This window comes from Mastomys coucha, unplaced genomic scaffold (genome assembly GCF_008632895.1).
Source record: "Mastomys coucha isolate ucsf_1 unplaced genomic scaffold, UCSF_Mcou_1 pScaffold6, whole genome shotgun sequence".
Taxonomy (NCBI): domain Eukaryota; kingdom Metazoa; phylum Chordata; class Mammalia; order Rodentia; family Muridae; genus Mastomys; species Mastomys coucha.
This window is the reverse complement of record NW_022196912.1, coordinates 95556243-95579038: the sequence shown is the minus strand read 5'-3', so window position 1 is coordinate 95579038 and position 22796 is coordinate 95556243. Positions and strand designations below refer to the sequence as shown.

Sequence of the window (22796 nt, the reverse complement as noted above, 5' to 3'; positions counted from 1 at the left end):
GGATAGCCAAGGCTACACAGAAAAAACCCTGACTGGAAAAACAAAGGTGCTGCTCATCTGGCACACAGTAGGTACTCAGCAGGTGTTCATTGAATAAAGGAATGGATGAATAACTGAATAAGCAAATACATATCTAAATATCATCCCAGCTCTCAAATTTAGTATAATCTCCCCCAGCCCCTATATGACAACTTATGACCCCGGATGACTCCAGTTCTAGCCTCCACAGGCATCAGGCACCTATGAGGTGCAAAGACAAGCAGGAGAAACACACACACATAGAACAAAAGCTTCTTTTAAATTAGTATAACCAACCAGGGAAGAGACAAGTGTGACTCTCCCACACTGCAGAGCACCAGGAAGAGGGGGTGGGGGTGGGGTGGGTGGGGTCAGGGTCCTATCCATCACTGGACTCAGCCTTTCCTGTTGCTCCCACAGGCTCTGCTGCAGAAGCAAGGCCCCTCTTTCTCCCAGTCTGCAAGCCTTGCTCCTTGGCCTGCAGATCTGCCCCACCTCCCATCGTCCCTCCACCCTACCATGAGGCCACCCTATACCCTACCTTCTGTCTCCTATGGCACTCACTGCCACCTGGAAATCTGTGTGTATTTTATATCTTAGTCTTGTTGACCATTTTCTGTTTTAAGACAAGTTTCATCAAAGCACAGATTGCCTGTTTTGTTGACTGCTGGAACCTAAAGTCCACAGTAGTGCGAGTGATTCAGGCACTTTAAAAGCACTGGCTAAAGAACAAATGAGTGGGCTGCAGAAGTGGCTCAGTGGTTAAGAGCACTGGCTGCTCCTCCAGAGGGTCCAAGTTCAATCCCCAGCTCCCACATGGCAGCTCATAACTGTCTGTAACTCCCATTCCAAGAGATCTAATGCCCTCTTCTGGCCTCTGTGGGCACCAATCACACATACATACACTCTCTGTATAAAACAATCAAATAACTGTTTAAAAAAAGAGCAAATGTGCGAGAAATGATAACGACCTCTTCTTTGCAGCCTCTCACCCACATCTGGACAAATACAATTCTTGACATTGCAGAGGACAAGCAGGTAACAGGAAAGCTCTGGCTGCCTTAGAGTTTTCTTGCCCATTTTCCTGTCGAGGTTCTCCTTCACTGTCCCTGTCCCGACACCCAGTGAATGAGCACAGGACTTTGGGTTAGGCCAGTCCTCTTACTTTACTCCTAGGTATAGCAGTACATTAATTGGTTCAAGAATGGTTATTTGATTCAATCTAGACCAACCAGAATCTTGAGGTGTTTTTATATGATGAGCTCTCTAGCATATTCATCCTCTCTCCCTCCCACCTCCTCTCTCAGGCTAGTTTGAGTTGGCTGTCCTGTCCTAGCAACCAAAAGTTCATGGATATCAGCCCTTCAGTCCCCTCGATGAACAGAAAAACAATCTCTAAAAGGAAAAAAAAAATAGTAAAATCCAAAACCCAGCAATGGGCCAGGCGGCTGGCTGTCCATCCTGAGATAGCAGGCTGCTCTCGGGTACTTGGGCCAGTGGCTGCAGTCCAGGGCCAGGCTCGCCATTCCCAGCATGCCCTAGCTTTCATGATGGAGCTTCCAAGTGGACCACACCAGAAGCCCTTTTGTGTTGCCATGGTGAGGAATGGAGGCGGAGGCCCGCCGAGTGATGGGCTGATGAGCTTCTCGTTGCCCTCCAGCCCCTGGCAGAAGGTTCTTGGCTGAAGTGTAAGCAACCACCCTTTTCTTCAGTATTTGTCCTTTTATGGAATGCCAAACCCAGCGCTTTCTTGCTCAGTAAGGTCAACCCTATGAAACTGCTGGAGCTGGCAGAGAAGCTGGGCAGGGGGTGAGAGGAGCCCCTCATCTTGGGAGAGTTCACCTCTGTCTGTCACTTTGATTAAACTTTGAGACTGGCCTGACTTGCTTCAGCCTTTTTCCCATCAAGATTTGCTTCTTGCTTCCTGCTGCTAAAATTAGGAAGCAAACAGCAAAGGGGAGGTTTAAAATAAGAAGGAAGTTTTTTCCATGTCACTTTCACGGAGAACAGCTCAGTCCCACCCCCTAAGCTTGGTAAACTTTCCCTTCAGACCTACACAGACCTACACGTTTTAAATGTAAACAACTCCAACCCCTTTTAAACAATTGCTGCCCAATTTCCTTTTACTACCAGTAAAACAGGCACCTACTGGGTTCGCCTTTCACTAAATTTCAATAAAACTACTTATTAAAAGGCTGTGGCCCTGTTTTATGGATGGCTCCTGAGTGGTTTTTTTTGGGGGGGGGTATTTTTCCCCCTCCTGAGTCTGCTAGAAACAAAAAACACCTGGTGAACTGAATGTGATTCCCACTCTCTCTCCATGACGCCGAGAAGAAATTTCCCATCTGACTCCAGAAGAAAGACTGCCATTCATTACCAGAACTGGTAAGCACATCATTCAACATCTCTTCACTCTAGGTCTGGGATGGGAGGGGTCCCCCAGTGCTTCCCTGACCTCTGTCACTACTGTCATCCAATCAGATGAGATGCCGCTGCAGGGCTTGGGACCAGGAGCCTCAGGCTGGATACAGGATGCCTGGCCCAGCTGTGATCCCATCTTCTTCTGCTTCGCCTCAGAAGCTGTAATTACAGCGGCAGCTAACCTGGCCTCTAGAGTCTGACGATCTTGGCATGGCATGCCAGCTCCTGATGCTCTCTGACCTTGGTGATACCTTACCTCACCCCAGAGTGCCTCTTCATCTGGAAAGTGGGAATTCTGGGGATTAAAGAAAATGGATGTATAGTGCGTTTAGCACAGGGCCTGGCGTGTACATTGTAATAATAATTACCTCACCTGCCATTTTCACCAGGGGTTCTGAACCTCAGCTTCACCACCAGGAAGATCTTAAAAGCCAGATGCTCAGGTCATTCTGAAGACCATTTTATCCAGTCTTTGGGGCTGGGACATAAACATCAGGACTCCAAAGCCAGCCACACTGTTCCAGTGTTCTCCACAGCCCCAGAGCTGTGACTCTCCATGGGTAGCTTAATGATAAGGGACTGTCACAAACTAGTGGAATCCCAGGATCGTACCACCGTGGAGGACTTAGGGGTAGTTTCCTAAGGGCTACCCTCACCGAGCTCTCAGCAAAGTCTCACTTTGAGCTTCTGGAACTTCCCCACCTGCAGAGATCCTCGTTACCATGGAGACCTGCCTCCCTCTTTACAACACTTCTGCCTCCCCTGAGCATAGATTCCAGATCATCTACCTATCAAGGCTCACTGGCAGGAACACTATCTAGGGCCTCTGCTTAGCTCACACTTTCTACCACTCTCCCAGGGTGCTGCTGACCACAGAGCTTCATGGGATCTAATGCTTCCACTTAGGAATTCTAGTGCATTCCACAGTTCTATTGATTTCACTAAGAAAACCAAGGGAGGCCCACTGTATATTCCTTCAGGCACCTGAGCCAAATGGGTTCCAGAGAGGCCGGAATGTGGAGTAGGGCCATGACATCAGACGGTTTCTGATTAGGTCCCATGGGCTCCCCAGGTTGCCATGTTCGACCCTGAAGTCCTGAGAGAGTCTGAGGGTAGTCTCTGAAGAGATTTGTGGTGTGACCCGCTGGTCCATTGTTCAGCTTGACTAAAGCATTCTTGCACCGGCAAAAGGTATCAGAACCTTGCCATATCCTCTCAGCCACAGCTTCTATAACCCAGGGGAGGAGGGCCACAGGATCTCTGCTACTGCAAGGGATATACACGGGGAACCTACTGTGTACCTAAAGCGCTGTTAGATGATTACTTCTATCGCCAAATGCACCTGTAAAATACATTCTCTTCTCATCCATACTTTACACAGGGTGGAAAAGAAGGCCCAGAGAGGTGCAGAAGACAGCAGCATGGCTGGGTCACACACTAACTCAAAGACAGGAATTGGGTCAGAGTGATGACCGTCTATCCCCAGAGTCCAGCATAAGCTTCTTGGTGCCCGTGGACCATTCCTAGACTTAGAGGAGCCTGGGAACCTCCTTCCAGTGTTGAGGCTCTCAGCTCCAGGGCAGGCCTCTGGCTGCCTTCTTCCTTGGCTTATGGCCAGGGAATCAGGCTACAGCTCACACAGGGACGTGCCCAGTGCTGTCATTCTTGGCCTGCACATGAGCTTGGAAGCATTTCTTTGCTTATGGTTCAAAAAAACATGAGAGAAAAAAAAAGAGGAAAAAAATGCAAGAGTTTGTGTTATTTAGACCAAAATAGCACATAAGCAGACTTTTCTAGACTATCCTGGGCCCTCCTGACTCTCTCCAGCCAGGGACACCCTCAGGGTCCTGATAACTCTCAGCTGCAGATTAATTTGAGAAGGGACAGAGCTCATTTCTACTTGGGGACTTACCTGTCCTACTGTGTCACCCCTCCTCCCAAACAAGTTGTCAGTGCTCTGCGGCTAAGCAGAGAGAGGTGGCAGGGATTGCCGCTGAGCAAAACCAAGCTCAAGGCTCTCTCCACTCTCCCAATAACCTCTTCTGGCGGCAGATGGTGTGGACCAGCCTCTCTTCAGTTTTAGTCACAAAAGCAAAGTGTCAAGGTCTACATAGTGTCCTTGCCTTCCAGGTGCTTCATAGTCTGAAGCCATTGAACTTGGATCTGCCACATAGTAACTAAGAAAAAAAAAAAAGCAGTAACAGGCCACAAGACAAATACAGTGTGAGCCTTGCAGTGTGACGGCAATCTCCCGATTAATCTCAGTGTAGCAGAGGGACACAAGGACTCTGAGGCAGGCTCCCAGCTCCTAAACTTCCTATATCCCATTGTCTTGAGACAGAATCTTGCTTTGTGTTATAGATAGCTGACCTTGAACTTGAGACTAATCTTCACCTCTTGAGTGTTGGGATTACAGATGTAATAAATGGCCATGTCTGGCTCAAGGTTCGTAATTTTTTAATCACAATTCAAAATTAGGTACAAAAGTCTTATTTATAGAAATGAAAGTAAAAAACAATCTAAGTAACAGCAGCAGGAGAAAGTAAGTTGTGTTCTGCCAACGAAGCCAGCTGAGACAGGTGGCTGAGACAAGCAGAACTCAACAACAGTCCGGATCAGTAGCTGATTGTCTCAGCTTGTAACACTTCTCACAACAAAGACAACTCAGGGCTGGGGATAAAGCGCTTGCTATGCTAACCCGAGGACCAGAGTTCAGATGTGCAGAACCAGCAACCTACAATCCAAGCACTGGGGACCCCAAGGCAGCCAGAGCCATAAGCTCAGCTTCAGCAGGAGACCTCACCTCCATAAACAAAATAGACAGGAAACTGAGGTAGACATCTAGCAGCCATTTCAGGTCTCTTTGTGCACATGTGTGTGCCCACACACAGGAGAACACACATACACAAATAAAAGCATACCACATGTGCATACACATGCTAAGAGAAAGAAAAGAGAGAAGATAAAACAGAGAGACTGTGTGTGTGTGTGTTGAAAATAATATATGGCGAAATGTTCATGAGTAAGATAGACCATAAAGACAGGCTGTTTGAATCAGATGTAGCACTAAGAAAGGAGAAGGGAAGGAGAACTTGGACATAGCCAGCCTCTGGCAGGTCTGCCATGATTTGAATGTTGAACCTGTATCCCCACTGTGCTGGTATTAAGAGTGCAGCCTATGAGGAAGAGATTAAGCCCTCATGAATGTACTAAAACGCCAGTGTACCCCAGAGACTTCAGAGGGAACTCACCCCTCCCCTTCAAGTCCTTCTACCTCAACCTATGAGAACAGAGCTTCACTCACGAAAAGCGCATGGCAAACAATAAACTGTCTTGAGAGCAAGGGAGGGCAGTCCCAGTGAGACGCCAAACCTTATCTTTACCAAAAGTGAATTTCAGCTGTCTCCATGCCACCTGGTCTGTGAAGTTCTTCTGTGGTGGCACGGGAGGACTTGAGCCAGGGCTGCTGCTAGACTTGTCTCCCAAAAGGGCCATCAACTGGCACATCACAACCCCGTCTGGCCTGCAGCCCAGCATCTTATCTAAGAACAAATGGGAAAGTGAACTTAGGAAACAGGAATGAAATGATATTTGTTCTTTACAGACAGAAGAACCTTTTTATTTCTTTTGGGACACACCACAGTGTGGTTTTATTCAACAAGAAGTTAAAAAAAAAATCTCAAATGTTGTGGTCACAGTATGTCACAGGTGCACATGAGGTACAAATGGGTACACAGCGTTCACTGCAGCGATGTGCATGGATATCTATCCTGCATTTACACTGACCCAAAGGGGCAGACACAGTTTGCCCTTGAAAGACTTGGGGATGTAAAGATATAAATCCTCCTTGTAAACTATACAGATTCAGTGCAATCCCGAGCAAGCAGTGACTGTGTTGAGAGAGGAGCGCTTCAGCTGGAAGAGTTAAACATGAAAAAACATTTTTGAATTTCCTAAAATTCAACAAGGAATTAAGGGCAAATAAAGCTGTCAAATATTAAAAGGATTATGAAACTACAGGCTTGACACAGAGGGATTTCCTGCTATGAACCAAGCAGACCGTCTGAACATAGGCAAGAGACCCTAAAACTGTGCTGGGAGGGGTCTAGCAAAAGCCGGAGGAGAGAGCTGGAGGTGGACTTGATCAAAGTACATTGTATCATCTATGAAATTTTCAAAGTATACATTAAAAATATGCTTAACATTAAAAAATAAGGTTTTTCCTTCACTTACCCTCCCCCCACACACAGAAGAAAGGAATGCAGGAAGGAAGAGAGGGAGGGAGGGAGGGAGGGAGGGAGGGAGGGAGGGAGGGAAGAGCAGAGAGAATTGACAGGAGCTAGAATAGCATCTTCACTCCAATCTGAGCAATGGCTGATCAGTTGTTCGAGTTGGAAAACTGACTAGACAATGCAGAAATCCATAAAGCTGACCTCACTTCTTAAAAAACTGCCAGGAGGCTAATAAATTTATATTTGAAAAAAGAAATACAAAATATAAAGAAAAAACCAAACTTGAGTCTTTTCTTCCTCTCCAATCTTGGCCATAAAAACCAAATGCTGTAAAAGATGATACTACATAAAAGACACAAGGCTTTAATAAAACAAAATGTCTCAAAGTCAAACACAAACCACACTGTGAAAAAATATCAGCCAAGGGGAAAAAAAACTAAGTTCCTTTTCTAGAGATTTATTTTTGTTTAGGGGTGGGGGTGGGGGAGGATGGGACCAAGACCAACCTGGAGGTGGAGTTACAGGCAATAGCTGAGAGCTGCTGGATGTGGGTGATAGAAACCCAGCCAAGGGCCCTGCAAGAGCAACTTCTCAGCCCAGAGCATCTTTCCAGCCCAGGACTAATTTCTTCAATATATAAAGAGTTCTTATATATCAACAAGAAAGGACCAAAAAGTCCAAAAGCGGGGATATGGAGGCAGGAAGGTAAGAAGAATTCAAGACCATTCTCAGCTACTTAGCAAGTTTGAGGCCAGCCTGGGCTACAAGAGACCTTGTCTCAAAAGCAAAACAAAACATATCATTCAAAAGAAACAGACATAAAAGATATGAATTAGAAAAGTGAGTTTCAATAGCTAATAATAAATGAAAAGATGTTCAAACTCATTGATTATCAAAGAAGTACAAAGTAAAATCAGATATAATTTCTTGCTAATTCATCTGAAGTTCAAGGATAATTATCAACATTCAGCATTTTGACAGCCTGGAGAAACAGGAACGCTTCTCTGTTGGTGGATTATTAATTGGTACAACTGTGATTTAAAAGCTGTTTGGCAACCTTAGCGTTTTAAAATTTTGACTTAGCAGAAATTCCATTTTTAGGTAAAAACACACCTGCTTTCCCATGAGACAGCCACGGTCTCAGAGGCCCCTCTAAATTTGCATTTGCTTTGCTTTAGGGGATCAATTATCTGATCACCTTACATCTCCAGGTACTAAGCCTGCAATTAAACTATCCAATATATGAAATGTACTAGTTCAGCAACTGCAGAGTTGTTGGAAACAGAAAATGCTAAGAATGCTAAATGAGTATGATTCATTTCATAGAAACAGTTCACAAGCACAAGCCTGGGTCTGCCTGGAAAGCATGGGGCCAAACACTAAGTTCATCACCCTCTGGAAGACAGCACAGGACTGTGTGCACACTGAAGAGCTGTATCTGTCCTTTATGATTTCATGTAACTACAGAAGCATCCTTCCTCCTCCTCCTCCTCCTCCTCCTCCTCCTCTTCCTCCTCCTCTTCCTCCTCCTCTTCTTCCTCCTCTTCTCCTCTTTCTCTTTCTTCTCTTCTTCATCTTTTTCCTCTTATGGTTTTTGAGATCGTGGTCTCCCTCTATAGACCAGGCTGGTTTCAAACTCAAGAAATCTGCTTGCCTCTGCCTCCTGAGGCTGGTATTTAAAGTGTGTACCACCATGTCCAGCAAACTTAATCTTTTACAAAAACTTTTTAATGTTTCTTGAGCTGAGCATGGTGGGTCATGACTTAATCCTACTACTTAAAGATGGAAGAGGATAGAGAATTTAAACCCAGGCTTGGCTACACCACTCATCTCTAAACAAAGCCCTTAGCTCCTCTCTCTCTTGTTTGTTTGCCTATGTGTGAGCTCAGGCATGACATATGCAGGGGTAGAGGTAAGAGGCAACTTCTCAGGAGTCTGGTTTCTTCTTTCACCACAGTGGTTCTGGAGATCCAACTCAGGTCATCCGGCCAGGCAGCCAGTCCCTTCACCCACTGATCCGATCTCGCTTTATCTCTTCTCTGCCTAAGATGGTATAAGCCAGAACCAATCATCCTACCATCAATATCTCTATTCTGGGAGAAAGTCTTGGGGATGAAGAAACTGATGAGGTATAAGCCACGCCTGCCTCCTCAGCTGCTACACCCATGGACAAGGGTGCTTGTCAGAGTGGCTGCTCCAGATGTCCTAGAGCAGAGGAGAAGGAGAGGAGGGAGGCGAGGGGAAGAGAAGCAGTGGTGACTGAACCTCGGTGGGGGTGGGGCTGCCTGTGGATTCCCTGGTCAGCCACTTCTGCAACTTAACTGAAGATGGGATGGAGGTCTGTGCCAAGCCTGTCTGCTTGCCATGGTCACTGTGGCCCTGTCTATCCACACTAGCAAAGTTGTCCACCCATGGATGGGCGGATAGATAAAAAGTGGCACACGCACACTATGAGATGCCTTTCAGTCTTCATGAAGGAGGAAATTCTGTCACTTGCACAACCTGGATAGAAGTGGGGAACAGTCTCCTGGGAGTGGAGTGCCTAGGAGAGGATTCTCAAAGGTTAGAAAGCCTCAAGGGAAAGAAAGAAATACAAAATCTGACATGCATCTCTTTTTCAGAGCTGTTCTACAGCAAAGTAGATAAAGCTAAAAGCTGAGAACTGTGTTTCTCAATGTCACTGGGAAGGTGACTCTCCAGTATTCCCATCATGTCAGATGTTGGGGGTGATAGGTGAGCTGATTGTTTGATTTGGTCATTGTATTAAAAAAATCAATAGTGAGACAGTAAGTGTGGGGAATAGTTAACTTAACTGGGACTCCGCTTGGCTTGGACTATGCTCATATCCCTCTCCAAACAACAGAGCTAGCAATATGTTGGCAACTTAGGACCCCCACCTGCACCAGTATATGCTGTTTATAGACTTACTTTAAATAATGAAAGTAAATTACTTCCTTTGATATGCCCTGTTTCTGTTTAAACGGCATCAGGGACCTATGGGCAATGGACCCATCTGGCCTAGTCTGGTTTTAGGTTCCTGTGCAATGGGGTAAAGTGTCTTCTGAATGAGTCCCTTATTTGCCATCTCATGCCTGTGAATAGGCATTGGTATGATTAAAATAGGATGCATCGTGGAAGGAAAATGCACCGCGAGTAAAGGCTAGCTATAATCCAAGTCTGTTAATCACAACAGAGATGCCCAGGCTAGCCTGCTTGACAGCCAAACTCCTCCTCTTCTCATATCTCCCAAAAGGAAGCCTCAAACAATGATCAAGTTCTTAAATATCATTTTTCATGTGCTCTTCTGGCACTCCTAATGGCGTATTTTCTGACCTTTACTATTGTTTAAGTTGAATAAAGTTGCCCTGCTATTTGGGCAGTCTGTGTGAGCCTTTATTTCAATTCCTTGAATAAGAGGCCAAGAAGCACCCGACCCAGACTCCTACCACTGGTAATAATAGCATGGCTTTGTGACCTCTCTAAATATGTTCAGCTGAAATTTGTTAATTTGTTAATAAATAATAATATCATCACCACCACCACCACCACCACCACCACCATCATCATCAGAGTAAGGGGAAATCAAGAAGGAATCCCAGTCATATCATGAGCCTTGCCTGTACCAAATGAAGACCCTGGTCACCTGGCCTGGTACTGGGGCAAATAGGTAATTGGTGCCACATTCTGTCCATATTAAATGCTTTAAAAAGAAATCACCTTTTCTTTCTTTCTTTTTTTAAGATTTATTTATTATTATACATAAGTACACTGTAGCTGTCTTCAGACACACCAGAAGGGGGTGTCAGATCTCATTACGGATGGTTGTGAGTCACATGTGGTTGCTGGGATTTGAACTCAGGACCTTCGGAAGAGTAGTCAGTGCTGTTACCTGCTGAGCCATCTTGCTAGCACTTAAGTGCTTTAAAAAGAAATAAACCACCTTTTCTAATGCTTCTACTACCAAATGCTTAACTTAGTAACCTAGCTAAAGATTATATACAAGCTGAGGAGGGCTGGAAAGGGCGGTCAGTCAAGGCCCTCGGGCTGGCCCACAAGCCATTCTTACAGGGTTGAGAGCAGTTTCCACAGCTGCGGAAGTTAGTGATGATACTGCCTGGGGGGTGAGGGGGAGGCGCCGCCCTTAAATGAAGTCTAGGCCTGCGGTCCACAGGGCTGAGTGTCCGCAGTGGGGTACTGAGCAAAGGGATTTGGAAGGCTCCGCTTCCTAGATCACTAAGTGATCCGTGACAGCTGTCACTCATCTCGTCCTCATTTCAAGCATATTTATGGCAGAGCAGAAACAAACACAGCAGTCGAGCTCTATGGGGAAGGCCACTGAAGAGCCCAGAGTTCCTCTGCATGTGACCTACTATTTTTGTGCTTGGCACTGCACAGACCCTCAGGCAGATTACACATGAAATGTGTACGGTGCATGTCAGTGACCTGGGAGGAGTCTCCAGCTGCTCTGACGAAGTGTCACCAAGATAGTCCCCCCAAGGGGTCATGAGCTTTAGACAATAAGAAAACAAATGACAGGGGCTAGCGAGATGGCTCAGCAGGTAAGAGCACTGACTGCTCTTCCGAAGGTCCTGAGTTCAAATCCCATCAACCACATGGTGGCTCACAACCATCCATAATGAGATCTGACTCCCCCTTCTGGTGTGTCTACATAATAATAAATAAAATAAAAAAACAAATGACCGATGGGTAGGGGAGGCACTGGAACAGGAGCCCCTCTCTATGAGGCCCCTGCCAGGGGCATGAGCTAGGCAGATGGGGTTGAGGTCGTAAGCTCCACTCTGGGAAGGACAGAAACACGTCTTACTATGGTTGAAAGTTCCCCTGTGGGGAATGACACTATGGGTTAATGGTGGGAAGTGTTTCTCCTCTTCATCTATTATCTTCGGTGGTTATGTTAAACTGTCTTAAAGTCACTTCAAACAGATGCTAAATTGACGCCCCTAGTGCTAATTCCTCTGGCCCGGGCCTTTTCCATTCTATTCTGTCACTACCTTCTCCTGTCAGAGCAGAGTGTCCCAGACCATACCCCAGACACCGGAAGTTAACTCCAACCTTGGAAAGAGGACCAATATGCGCAAACATGTCCTCTTAGCTGGATGAGGCTTCTTGGGTTTGTTTGTTTGTTTGTTTGTTTGTTTTGGTTTGGTTTGGTTTGGTTTGGTTTTGGTGCCTAGGATTAAGCTCGGTGGAGCAGAGGGAGGCAAGGACTCTGAGGCAGGCTCCCAGCTCCTAAGGTTCCTATAGTCCATTGTCTTGAGACAGAATCTTGCTTTGTGTTATAGACAGCTGACCTTGAATTTGAGACTAATCTTCACCTCTTGAGTGTTGGGATTACAGATGTAATAAACAGCCATGCCTGGCTTGAGGTTTGTATTTTTTAACCACAGTTCAAAATTAGGCACAAAAGTCTTATTTATAGAAAGGAAAAGTGGAAAACAATCTAAATAACAGCAGAAGGAAAAAGTAAGTTGTGTTCTGCCAATGAAGCTGGATACCTGGCATCTGTTGTGGAGAAAGGGTACTTGGCCGGGGGGTGGGGGGGGAGACAGCTGAATCGGACTCTTAGTTGAGAACAGCACTCTATGATTCTGTATGGCATGGTGCACAGCAGCCAGGAGGTGGAAAAGGACACCCACAGAGGCACGGGTGAAAACGGGGAACCACACACTTACAACTGAGCATCACCCAGGATGGACCCTGAAGACATCCGCTTGGGGAAATAGGCCAACCAGACTCTCCACACAAATACTACATGATTCCACTTGCAGGAGATATCTCAGGTCATGTCAGATAGCACTGAAATTACAAAGGCAAGGTTCTGGGACCATGAGTAGGGAGAAGGGAGGAATTAACACACAGGTGCAAAGCTTCAGGGAAGAGCAAGCTCTGGAGAGCCGCTAACGGGGACCCTGCAGTCGGCCACGAGGCACTGTGCTCTTCCAACTCTATTTACAGGGTAGAGTCCACATTAACCTTTAAAAGTCATTTTTAATTACAAGTATGTATTCATATATGTATATATGTATGTATGTATGCATGTATGTGTATGCACATATGCATGTATGCATGTATGCACGTATACATGTATGTGTATGCATGCTTGTATGTTTGTATGTATGCATGCACATATGTATTATGTGTATGCATGCATGTATGCATGTATGTATGTATGTATATATGTATGTGTGAACCTGAGTGCAGCAGATCCCCCTGAGGCTGGAGTTGCTGGCAGTTGTAAACTGCTTAACATGGTGCTGGGAACCGCCTCTTCAAGAACATTACCCGCTCTTAATCCCTGAGCCAACTTTCAGGTCCTGCCCACATGTTTCCTTGTTTTACTTTTACTACAATAAAAACTCTTTTAGGGGAGAATGCAGAACTGGGGAGATGGCTCAGTAAGTAAGGTTTGTCACTTACTCAAGCATGAAAACCTGAGTTCAAATTTCCAGCACCCACGTAAAAACAAACAAACAAATCAGGTGTGACCAAGCAGGAGCTAGCAACCCAAGTGCAAAAGGGGGTGGGGGTAGGGGGTGGCAGAACTTATTAGCCCCAGTCACCAGCTGTTGGGAGCCGTGAATCTTGAGAGGCATTCGCCATGGCAAGATGGCGCCTACTTCCGCTGTTAACTCCTAGTGGACAACTGTTTGCGCATGTGCGTAGACAACTATTGGCGCATGTGTGTAGAGTGAAAGGACGCCATGTCACAGCCCATCCCGGGGCGTTAAGTAGGGTAATGAGCGAACAGCCAATCATGAGCAGACACACCACGCTGTGGGCAGATACACGCACTGTGGTGTATATAAGCAGTGCGGATTTTGGGCTCGACCCCTTTTTTCACCATGGATGGAGACAAATAAACAGTTGCTGCAGAAGGAACCTAGAGTGTCTGCGTGTCTTCTTCCCGGCGAGAGGACCACGCGGGCTACAACCAGCTTTGGTAAGAGACCCTGTCGCAAAGGAATAGCAGGAATGACAGAGCAGGACAGCTGTTGTCTTCCTTAGGCCTGGTGTGTACACCTGCCTATCATACATACATACACACACACACACACACACACACACACACACACACACACACTGTGGGGAGAAGTGGCTGGCAGTGAGTTGGCTCCCTCAATTTCAAGCATTTGGATACTTGGTCCCTAGTTGGTGGTGCCATCTGGGGAGGCTGAGGAGGGGTGGCCTTGCTGGAGGAAGTATGTCACTACAGGTGACTGACTCTGAGGCTTCTAGGGCCCCACACCATCCATCTCCATTGTGTTCTCTCTGTCTCCTGCTCGAGGTTTGATATGGAAGCTCGGCTTTTCCTGCCTCTGTGTCTGGCACTAGCAGCCACTCTTCCCTGCCGTGAAGGACTTACCTCTCTGCAACTGTAAGCCCAAATAAACCCTAGGAACTCAACACAGGTGCTCTGCGACAGCACCCCAGTGCTTTTAACCACTGATCATCTCTCCAGTTTCCAAGGGTTTTTCTTCCACGACTTAAAAAAATAAAAATTATATCAATAACATAAAAGGACATAAAGTCACCCATAATTTTTTCATCCTAACCAGTCACAGATTTTATCTTTCATAGGCTTTTCTTGTCAAGGGCCATAATTTTTACATAACTGTAACCGTAGGAGCTGTGTAGTCTGGGGAGGCCTTGCTGGAGGAAGGTTCCTTCTATAAGCTGCCTTTGTCACAGTGCTTTATCACAGCTATAGAAAAGCAATGAGCACACACAAATAAAAGTAATTTGAAAGAGGAAAACACAATCTCGGAAATGAAAAGGTTTGTGTCTTCTTACTCATTGGCATGTGATATGCTGGAAGCTCCTTCGATTTTCTGGGCCCCTGTCTCTTCATTTATAAAGTTAAATCAGTACAGAATCAGGAAAGAAGGGTTGGGTCCCCTTTAAATAAATGGAAGGCACTGTAGTCATTACAAATAGCGTGGAGGCCTGGGGCTGTGACTCAGTGGCAGAGCACGTGCTTAGCATGCTCAAGGCCCTGGGTGCAACCCCTAGCACCATAAATCTCATCAATAAATAATGCAGAAATGAAAATTTTAACTCGGCAGGATGTTCACTACGCACGGTTAAATGGGGGAGAGAAAACAAGCCACAAATTAATATGTGTGCTGTGATTCTGTTTGCTTATCTGGATGTTCTCATTTGTCCTAATGAATAATTATCACCTCTGTCAAGGAAAAACATTATAAACAATATTAACTCTGAAAACTCTATGGCAGCACAGAAAACTGCCATCCCAGTAGGGGCCAGGGCAGGGCACAGACTGCACAGCTTCTACGGTTGTGGTTATGTAAAAATTATGGCCCTTGACAAGAAAAACCTAATGGAAGATAAAATCTGTGACTGGTTAAGATGAAAAAATTATGGGCAACTTTATGTCCTTTTATTTTATCTGTATAATTTTTTTTTTAAGTCGGGGAAGACAAACCTTTGGAAACTGGAGAGATGGCTCAGTGGTTAAAAGCACTGGGGTGCTATCGCAGAGCACCTGTGCTGAGTTCCTAGCACCAACAGGACTGACTCACAACCACAAGTAACTGCAATTTCAGGGGTTCTGACACCCTCTTCTAGCTTTCAAGGGCACCAGGCACATACACGGTACACATAAACACATGAAGGCAAAACTTCCACATGCATCAAAAAAGTAAATATATTGTTTAAAAAAAAAAACAAAACAAAAAAACCTTTAGTACTTGTGCTTCTACTGCAGTGGTTCTCAACCTGTGGGTTGTGACGGCTTTGGGGTGCAATGACTCTTTCACCGGGGTCACATATCAGCTATCCTGCATCTCACAAATTTACATCACGATTCATAACAGTAGCAAAATTGCAGTTATAAAGTAGCAACAAAATAATGTTATGGTTGGGGTTTCACCACATGAGGAACTGTATGAAAGGGTCGCAGCATTAGGGAGGCTGAGAACCACCGGTCTCCAGCTTCTGCCATGCTTGGAAAGGCAGCAGTCGAGGCCACTTACGACCAGGAAGGCTTGCATGGTTCACAGCTCCCTGCTGAGTGACACAAAAGGGATGGCTTCTCCAGTTCTGGCTGGTTCTGGCCCTCCTCACTCTCTCATCTTCATTTCTTATCTCTCTAGCCTCTGACCCCTGACCCCAAGCATCAAGATGCTGTGTGGTAACCGGCTCCTCCCTTTGGCTTCTCCAAAACACCTAGGCCCCACTCTTTTGGCTTTCTTTGAGCATATAGATCAGATTTCTCAGCATTGAAGTTTCATGTCTCAGGGCCTTGCTGGAACAGAATGACAAATTATTGCCATCCACTAGTAATGGATCCTTGTGTATCCCCCTCCAAGAATCAGGCTCTCAGAAACAGCTTCAAGAGCACACTTTTTGATGGAAGGCAGCTTTGAAAGGCATCCAAAGGCTTTTAGATGTTCAGGACCTCTGATCCAGCAACTTTGATCCTAGGGTGCTATGAAACAATACAGCTATGATGTGGATACAAAGAATAAGCTATCCATGTCTCAAAACTGTACGTATTTATTTATTTAACGTGTATGGGACTTTGTCTGCATGTATGTCTGTGCAGCATTTGAAAGTCTGGTCCCCTTGGAGGCTAGAAGTGGGCATCTGGTTCCCTGGGACTGGAGTTACCGTCAGCTGTAAGGAGCCATGTGGGTGCTGGGAATTGAATGTGGGTTTTCAGGAAGAACAGCAAATGCATAAGGCCCTGGATGTGAGCCCCAACAATGGAGGGGAAAGTGACTATTTGAGCAGTCTTTCTAGACTCATATGTATGCTTTCATATGTATGCCTGGCTACATGTATGCTTTCAAAACCAAGAAATATTTCAAGCACATGGAAAATTATACTGAATAAGAAATAGTCGGTCGGGTAGTGGTGGTGCACACCTTTAATCCCAGCACTTGGGAGGCAGAGGCAGGCAGATTTCTGAATTCGAGGCCAGCCTGGTCTACAAAGTGAGTTCCAGGACAGCCAGGGCTATACAGAGAAACCCTGTCTCAAAAAACCAAAAAAAGAAAAAAGAAAAAGTGAATTACCATCACTCTTTTGTAAATCTTAACACTTGCATGTTTACTCAAGATTACTTCTAACATTTGAAGAATACACTGTTATAGATATATAGCTATAGATACAGATATATTAAAAAATAGTTTGGGGCCTGGGTGATAGTAATGCATGCCTTTAATCCCAGCACTGGGGAGACTGAGGCAGGTGGACTTCTGAATGTGAGGCCAGCCTGGTCTACAGAGTGAGTTCAAGGACAGCCAGGGCCACACAGAGAAACCCTATCTTGAAAAAACAAACAAACATACATTTTTAAATTCTTACAAAATAAGTAGTATTTGGAGCCTGGGGAAAGGCTTAGTGGGTGAAGATCCGTGCCACTTAGGTTTAACAACCCGAGTTTGACCCCCAGGACCCACATGGCAGAAGTAGAGAAGCTACTCTCCAAAGCTGTCCTTTGACCTCCACATATCTGCCCTGGCAAGTGGGCTTCTGTGGGTGTGTGTTTGAGGATGGTTAGGAGAGGAGAGAGAGAACAAAGACATTGAAGACCAGCTGTTGAGCTGGATGTAGAATGCATAAGGCCCTGGATTTGACCCCCAACAATGGAGGGAAAGGGATTATTTGAGTATTGGGATTAGAAGTGATTTTTGGATACTACTGGAAGACTTTCACAATGACCTAATATAGTTATATTTTGGAAAACTATCGTGTCAGGTGGTATTACTACATTAACATCATTTTATTTCTGTATTTGCAGCTCTTAAATCTGGGATTTACAGATTTTCTAATTTACCTAATGACATCTATACTCAGAGAGGATATTCAAACAAGATTTTGAATATAGCCTTCCCACCTTGTAAAAAGTCCCCTCCTACAGCATGGGTTCTAGAACATACTTCCATTGGTTAACCTTATTTATAAGGCTATTTACTTCGTTGCTGAATTTTCCCTAACCATTTGTAGGTAAGGAGGTGGAAAGATTCCCATCTGTCTTTCTTTTTTCTTCCTCCTTTCTTTCTTTCTTCTTTCCTTTCTTTCTTTCTCCCTTCCTCTCTCCCTCCTTTCTTCCTTCCTTCCCTCTCTCTATTCTTCCTTCCTTTCTTTCCTTTCTTTCTTTTTCTTCCTTCCTTCCTTCCTTCCCTTCTTCCTTTCTTTACTCTTTCTTTCTTTCTTCCTTCCCTCCTTCCTTCTTTCCTTTCTTTCTTCCTTTCTTTCTCTCCTTTTTACATTTATTTATATTGGTAAAAGAAGGATGTATGTGGAAGTCAGAGGACAACTCAAGAAGTCAGTTCTCCCTCTTTTTCCCCATGTGAGTTTCAGGGATCAAACTTAGATCATCCAATTTGGTGTCGAGAGCCTCTGCCTACTGAGACACTTCACTTCCCCTCTGAAGCCAGTGACAAGCTCTCCTTCAGGATAAAAAGCACCCAGGAGGTTCTTATACCCACAGGTAACTGGAGCCCTCTCCCCTCATGAAGGAAACTTCTCTTTGCAACAGACAGACTATTATAGAAAACCACAGCCAATCAAAATGCAGAGTTGGGGAGCCCAGTTCCAACAGATATATCTCCAGTACAAGTCCTGCATCTAGGGATCAGGGATCATTGCAGAAGAGGAGGCAGAAAGACTGGAGGAGCAGAGGATCAGGGAGTTTTCTGTGAGCCTGTGTCTCCTAGGAATGTCAGAAGCTACTCCCATAACATGGCCACCTTCATTCAACATGGCCACCTAAACAGGAGCTGAACAAGAGCAACAGTGATGGACATGCCAAAGGGAACAGGGGGATGACCACGGGTCCTCAACCCTAGACAAAGAACTACAGACAACTCAGGAATGCTGAGAGTGGGAGAAATAGGCTTCTTCAGGGAAGAGCACACCAGTTTTTCAATTCAGCCCTGAAAACACACAAGTAACATTATACAGACTGAGCAGTTTGTACTTACGTATTTATGAGGATGCATGCATATACATATACACATATAACAATTAATGAAAAAAGAGACCATGAATTTGAAAGAAAATAAGGAGGGGTATATGGGAGGAATTGGAGGGACGAGAGGGACGAGAGGGAAGAGGAAATGATGTAATTATATTATACTGTAAGAAAGTAAAAAATATTTTTAAAATAATAAATAGGAAAAAAAAAGCAACCATATATTCCACATCACTGAAGAAGTTCTCTGGAGACCAGGATTGGAATTCTGGGGGACTTCTCATAGCTTAGCTCTCACTGGAGCCTTGACCCAGCTAAGGGCCCTCAGGGCTGAACTGGATAAACATGAGCTTCGCAGAAAGGGACAAAGCCAGAGCTGGACTCTAAGTCATCTCCCATGGCCCTGGCTTACAGCAAGCCCTTTGAAAGTAATGTGAAGGGGTGGTGGGAAGAGAGGAACAGGGCACCCCACCTTGCCCTTCTAAAAGCACTGCTTGGGTGGGCTCTGCAGACCAGGGCTAGAATCAGTATGGAACCCGGGAGCTGGTGCCTTTTGTTCCCCTGGACCGGGGCCCTTGGGTGGCTGAAGCAACAGAGAGGGCAATGGAGGAAGGCATGGGAACACTGCTTCATTTCCAAGCTGGCTGCCAGCCCACGTTGAAGATCTCTCAATCAGCTGTACTGGGCACTAGCCTTGTTCGTGGCCAATGGCCCTGAGTCCCTTGCCAGCTGACAAGCCAAAAGAGACTCTGGGGACTTGGGGAGGAGATCCAGCAGGGGTAGGAGAGGCAGGTGGTAGTAGCAAGATGTTCAGTACAGACCCCCCAACTAACAGTGTGCTTGGATTCCTTGGATAACTTTGGTCTTACCTGCTGAGCCATCTTGACAGTCCCTAGCTAATGATTTTTTTAACTTAAAACTTTTTATTATATTATATTTGTGTGTGGAGTAAGTGTGGGTGCTATGATGTAAATTATAGATCAGAAGATGGCCTGAGGGGGTCAGTTAGTTCTCCTTTCAGTCTAACTCAGGTGGTCAGGCTTGGCAGCAAATGTTTTTACCTGCTGAGCCATCTTACCAGCCCAAAGTCAGCTTGCTTTCTAATGGACCTGTATTAGTCAGGGTTTCTATTCCTGCACAAACATCATGACCAAGAAGCATGTTGGGGAGGAAAGGGTTTATTGAGCTTACTTCCACATTGTTGTTATCATAAAGGAAGTCAGGACTGGAACTCAAGCAGGTCAGAAAGCAGGAGCTGATGCAGAGGCCATGGAGAGATGTTTCTTACTGGCTTGCTTCCCCTGGCTTGCTCAGCCTGCTCTCTTATAGAAGCCAAGACTTCCAGCCCAGGGATGGCACCATCCACAAGGGGACCTACCCCCTTGATCACTAATTGAAAAAATGCCCCACAGCTGGATCTCCTGGAGGCACTTCCCCAACTGAAGCTCCCTTCTCTGTGATAACCCCAGCCTGTGTCAAGTTGACACAAAACCAGCCAGTACAGGACCTTTTCCATAAAATGTCTGAACTATAGGAGGCACAGCAGGCAGCGGTGTATGAAACCCCTCTCCCAAAGGTCTGCAGAACTGCTCAGTGTAGATGATCGGAGGTTAGAGGAGAAACGCCTGTCTTTCTGTGGCCCCAAGCTTCATTTGCCTCTGGAGCCACTTAAATTACTGAAAAGTCTCAGGGCAGTCCTCGCAGACATGGATGCTCGTGGTCCTAGGAGACCTTATTCTAGACATCACCTGAAACCCACCAGAATCTGACAGCCCCACAGTGAAAGGGGGCCTCAGTCAGTGCAGGGGAGGGTGAGTGGCAGGGTCGGGCACAAGTCAGAAGAGAGTGGGTAGTCGCCCATGGTGGGGACCACGTGGTAAGAAGGAGACACATGTTTGCCTGGCCTCGTCCTGTCCCTGGGCCGGTTTGGTGAAGAATTTGGGTTTGTGTGTATCAATCCAGCCCAAAGCCTCAAGGATAGGAGGTCATCCATCAAGGGACATGCAGGGAGACAAGAGAACACACATATGTATCATCCCATTCTCCAAAAGGTTGCTTTTCTATTAAAGGGAAACAGGTGTGAACCTAATGTGGACCTTTCAAAATACAAGATTCCTGATGCTTGGTAAGAGGGGTGCCGGGGCATGTGTGGAAGCCAGAGACTGATGTCACCATGTCTTCCCCAGTCGCTTCTTTACCTTATCTTTCTGGGACAGGATTTTTCACTGAACCTGGAGATCTGCATCAAGATTGCTTCCCAGAGACACGCCATGGCCATGTCCAGTTTCATGTGGTGATGGAGATATGAACTCAGGTCCTCATTGCCTGTATGTTGTATAGTTATCCACAAAGCCATCTCCACATTGCAGTTTTTTTCCTGTTGTTTCTTCCTTTGCTTGCTTTTTGGACATTGGTTTCTGGCATCGGTAGCACAGATAGCACTGAACTCACATGTAGCTCAACTTGGCTGTGAACTCCTGATCCTCCTGCCTCCACCCGCCTAGTGCTAAGACTGTAGGCATGCATCATCATGCCCAACTCTCAGAATACTTTCATTTTATTTTCTTAAATAGACTTTTAGGGTTAAGGAGATGGCTAGGTGAATAAAAGTGCTTGCTGCCAAGCCTGATGACCTGAGTTTGATCCTTAGGGATCACATGGTGGCAGGCAAAAACCAACTCCTATGGATTGTACTCTGAGCTCTACAGAGGCACTCTGACACATGGGTACACATGTACACACATAAATAAATGTAGAAAATGTTAAATAAAATAAGCATTTATTATGACTGTGTACATATGCATGTACGGGATTAGAGGATGGCTTTTGGGGATTGGTTCTTGCTTTCCACTGTGGGTTCCGGGACTCTAACTAGGTTCTTGGGCTGGCACGGCAGCACTCTGACCCACTGAGTCATCTACCAGCCCTATCAGAATATTTCTGGAGGTTGTGGGCTGCAGAGGTGAGGCTGGGATTCTGGCCAGGGCAACAGTGGACCCTGAGTCTCAGCTCTTCACAATGAGCAGGATGTAGAATGTCACCTGGCCCTGACCACAGCTGACAAGGACAGACAGGCCCTCTCCGTTTTATTTTTTTAAGATTTATTTATTTATTATATGTAAGTACACTGTAGCTGTCTTCAGACACCCCAGAAGAGGGCGTCAGATCTCATTAAGGGTGGGTGTGAACCACTATATGGTTACTGAGATTTGAACTCAAGACCTTCGGAAGAGCAGTCAGTGCTCTTAACCGCTGAACCATCTCTCTCACCAGCCCCACCATGTGTGTTCTTTTGTGATTGGGTTACCTCACTCAGAATGATATTCTCCACATCCATCCATTTCTCCAAGAATTTCATAAATTCATTGCTTTTAATAGCTCCATTGTGTAGATGTACCACATTTTCTGTATCCATTCCTCTGTTGAGGGACACCTGGGTTGTTTCCAGTTTCTGGTTATTATAAATAAGGATGCTATGAACATAGTGGAACATGTGTCTTTACTATATGTTGGAGCATCTTCTGGGTATATGCCCAGGAGTGGTATAGCTGGGTCCTCTGGTAGTACTATGTCCAATTTCCTGAGGGACCGCTAAACTGATTTCCAGAGTGGTTGTACCAGCTTGCAATTCCACCAGCAATGAAGGCTTCATTCCTTCTTAGAAGGGGGGAACAAAATACCCATCTAAGGAATTGCAGAGACAAACTATGGAGCAGAGACTGAAGGAAGGACAATCCAGAGACTGCTCCACCTGGTAATCCTTTCCATATTCAATCATCAAACCCAGACACTATTGTAGATGTCAGCAAGTGCTGGTTGACAGGAGCCTGATATAGCTGTCTCCTGAGAGGCTCTGACAGTGTCCGACTAATACAGAAGTAGAGACTCACAACCATCCATTGGACTGAGCATAGGGTCCCCAATGAAGGAGCTAGAGAAAAGACCCAAGGGGTTGAAGAGTTTTTAGCCCCTTAGGACGAACAACAATATGAACTAATTAGTACCCTCAGAGCTCCCAGGGACTAAAACACCAACCAAAGAGTACACATGGAGGGACTAATGGCTCTAGCAGCATATGTATAGCAGAGGATGGCCAAGTTGGTCATCAATGGGTGGAGAGGCCCTTGGCCCTGTGAAGGTTCTATGCCCCAGTGTAGGGGAAT

At 45.7% G+C, this 22796-nt stretch overlaps 1 protein-coding gene across 2 annotated transcripts in view; it reads right to left on the bottom strand.

Moving 5' to 3' along the window:
- Galnt16 (polypeptide N-acetylgalactosaminyltransferase 16) overlaps positions 1 to 22796 on the bottom strand; it is an 83113-nt gene that overhangs the window by 35390 nt on the left and 24927 nt on the right. Inside the window, exon 1 of one of the 2 annotated variants that reach the window (XM_031355739.1) lies at positions 2474 to 2681. The exons of the other annotated variant lie outside the window; for it this stretch is intronic. Within the exon in view, the coding sequence (XP_031211599.1) occupies positions 2474 to 2656 (183 nt within the window). The 5' untranslated portion in view covers positions 2657 to 2681. Of the gene's footprint in view, positions 1 to 2473; positions 2682 to 22796 lie in introns of those variants that run through there. 2 annotated transcript variants of the gene reach the window in all.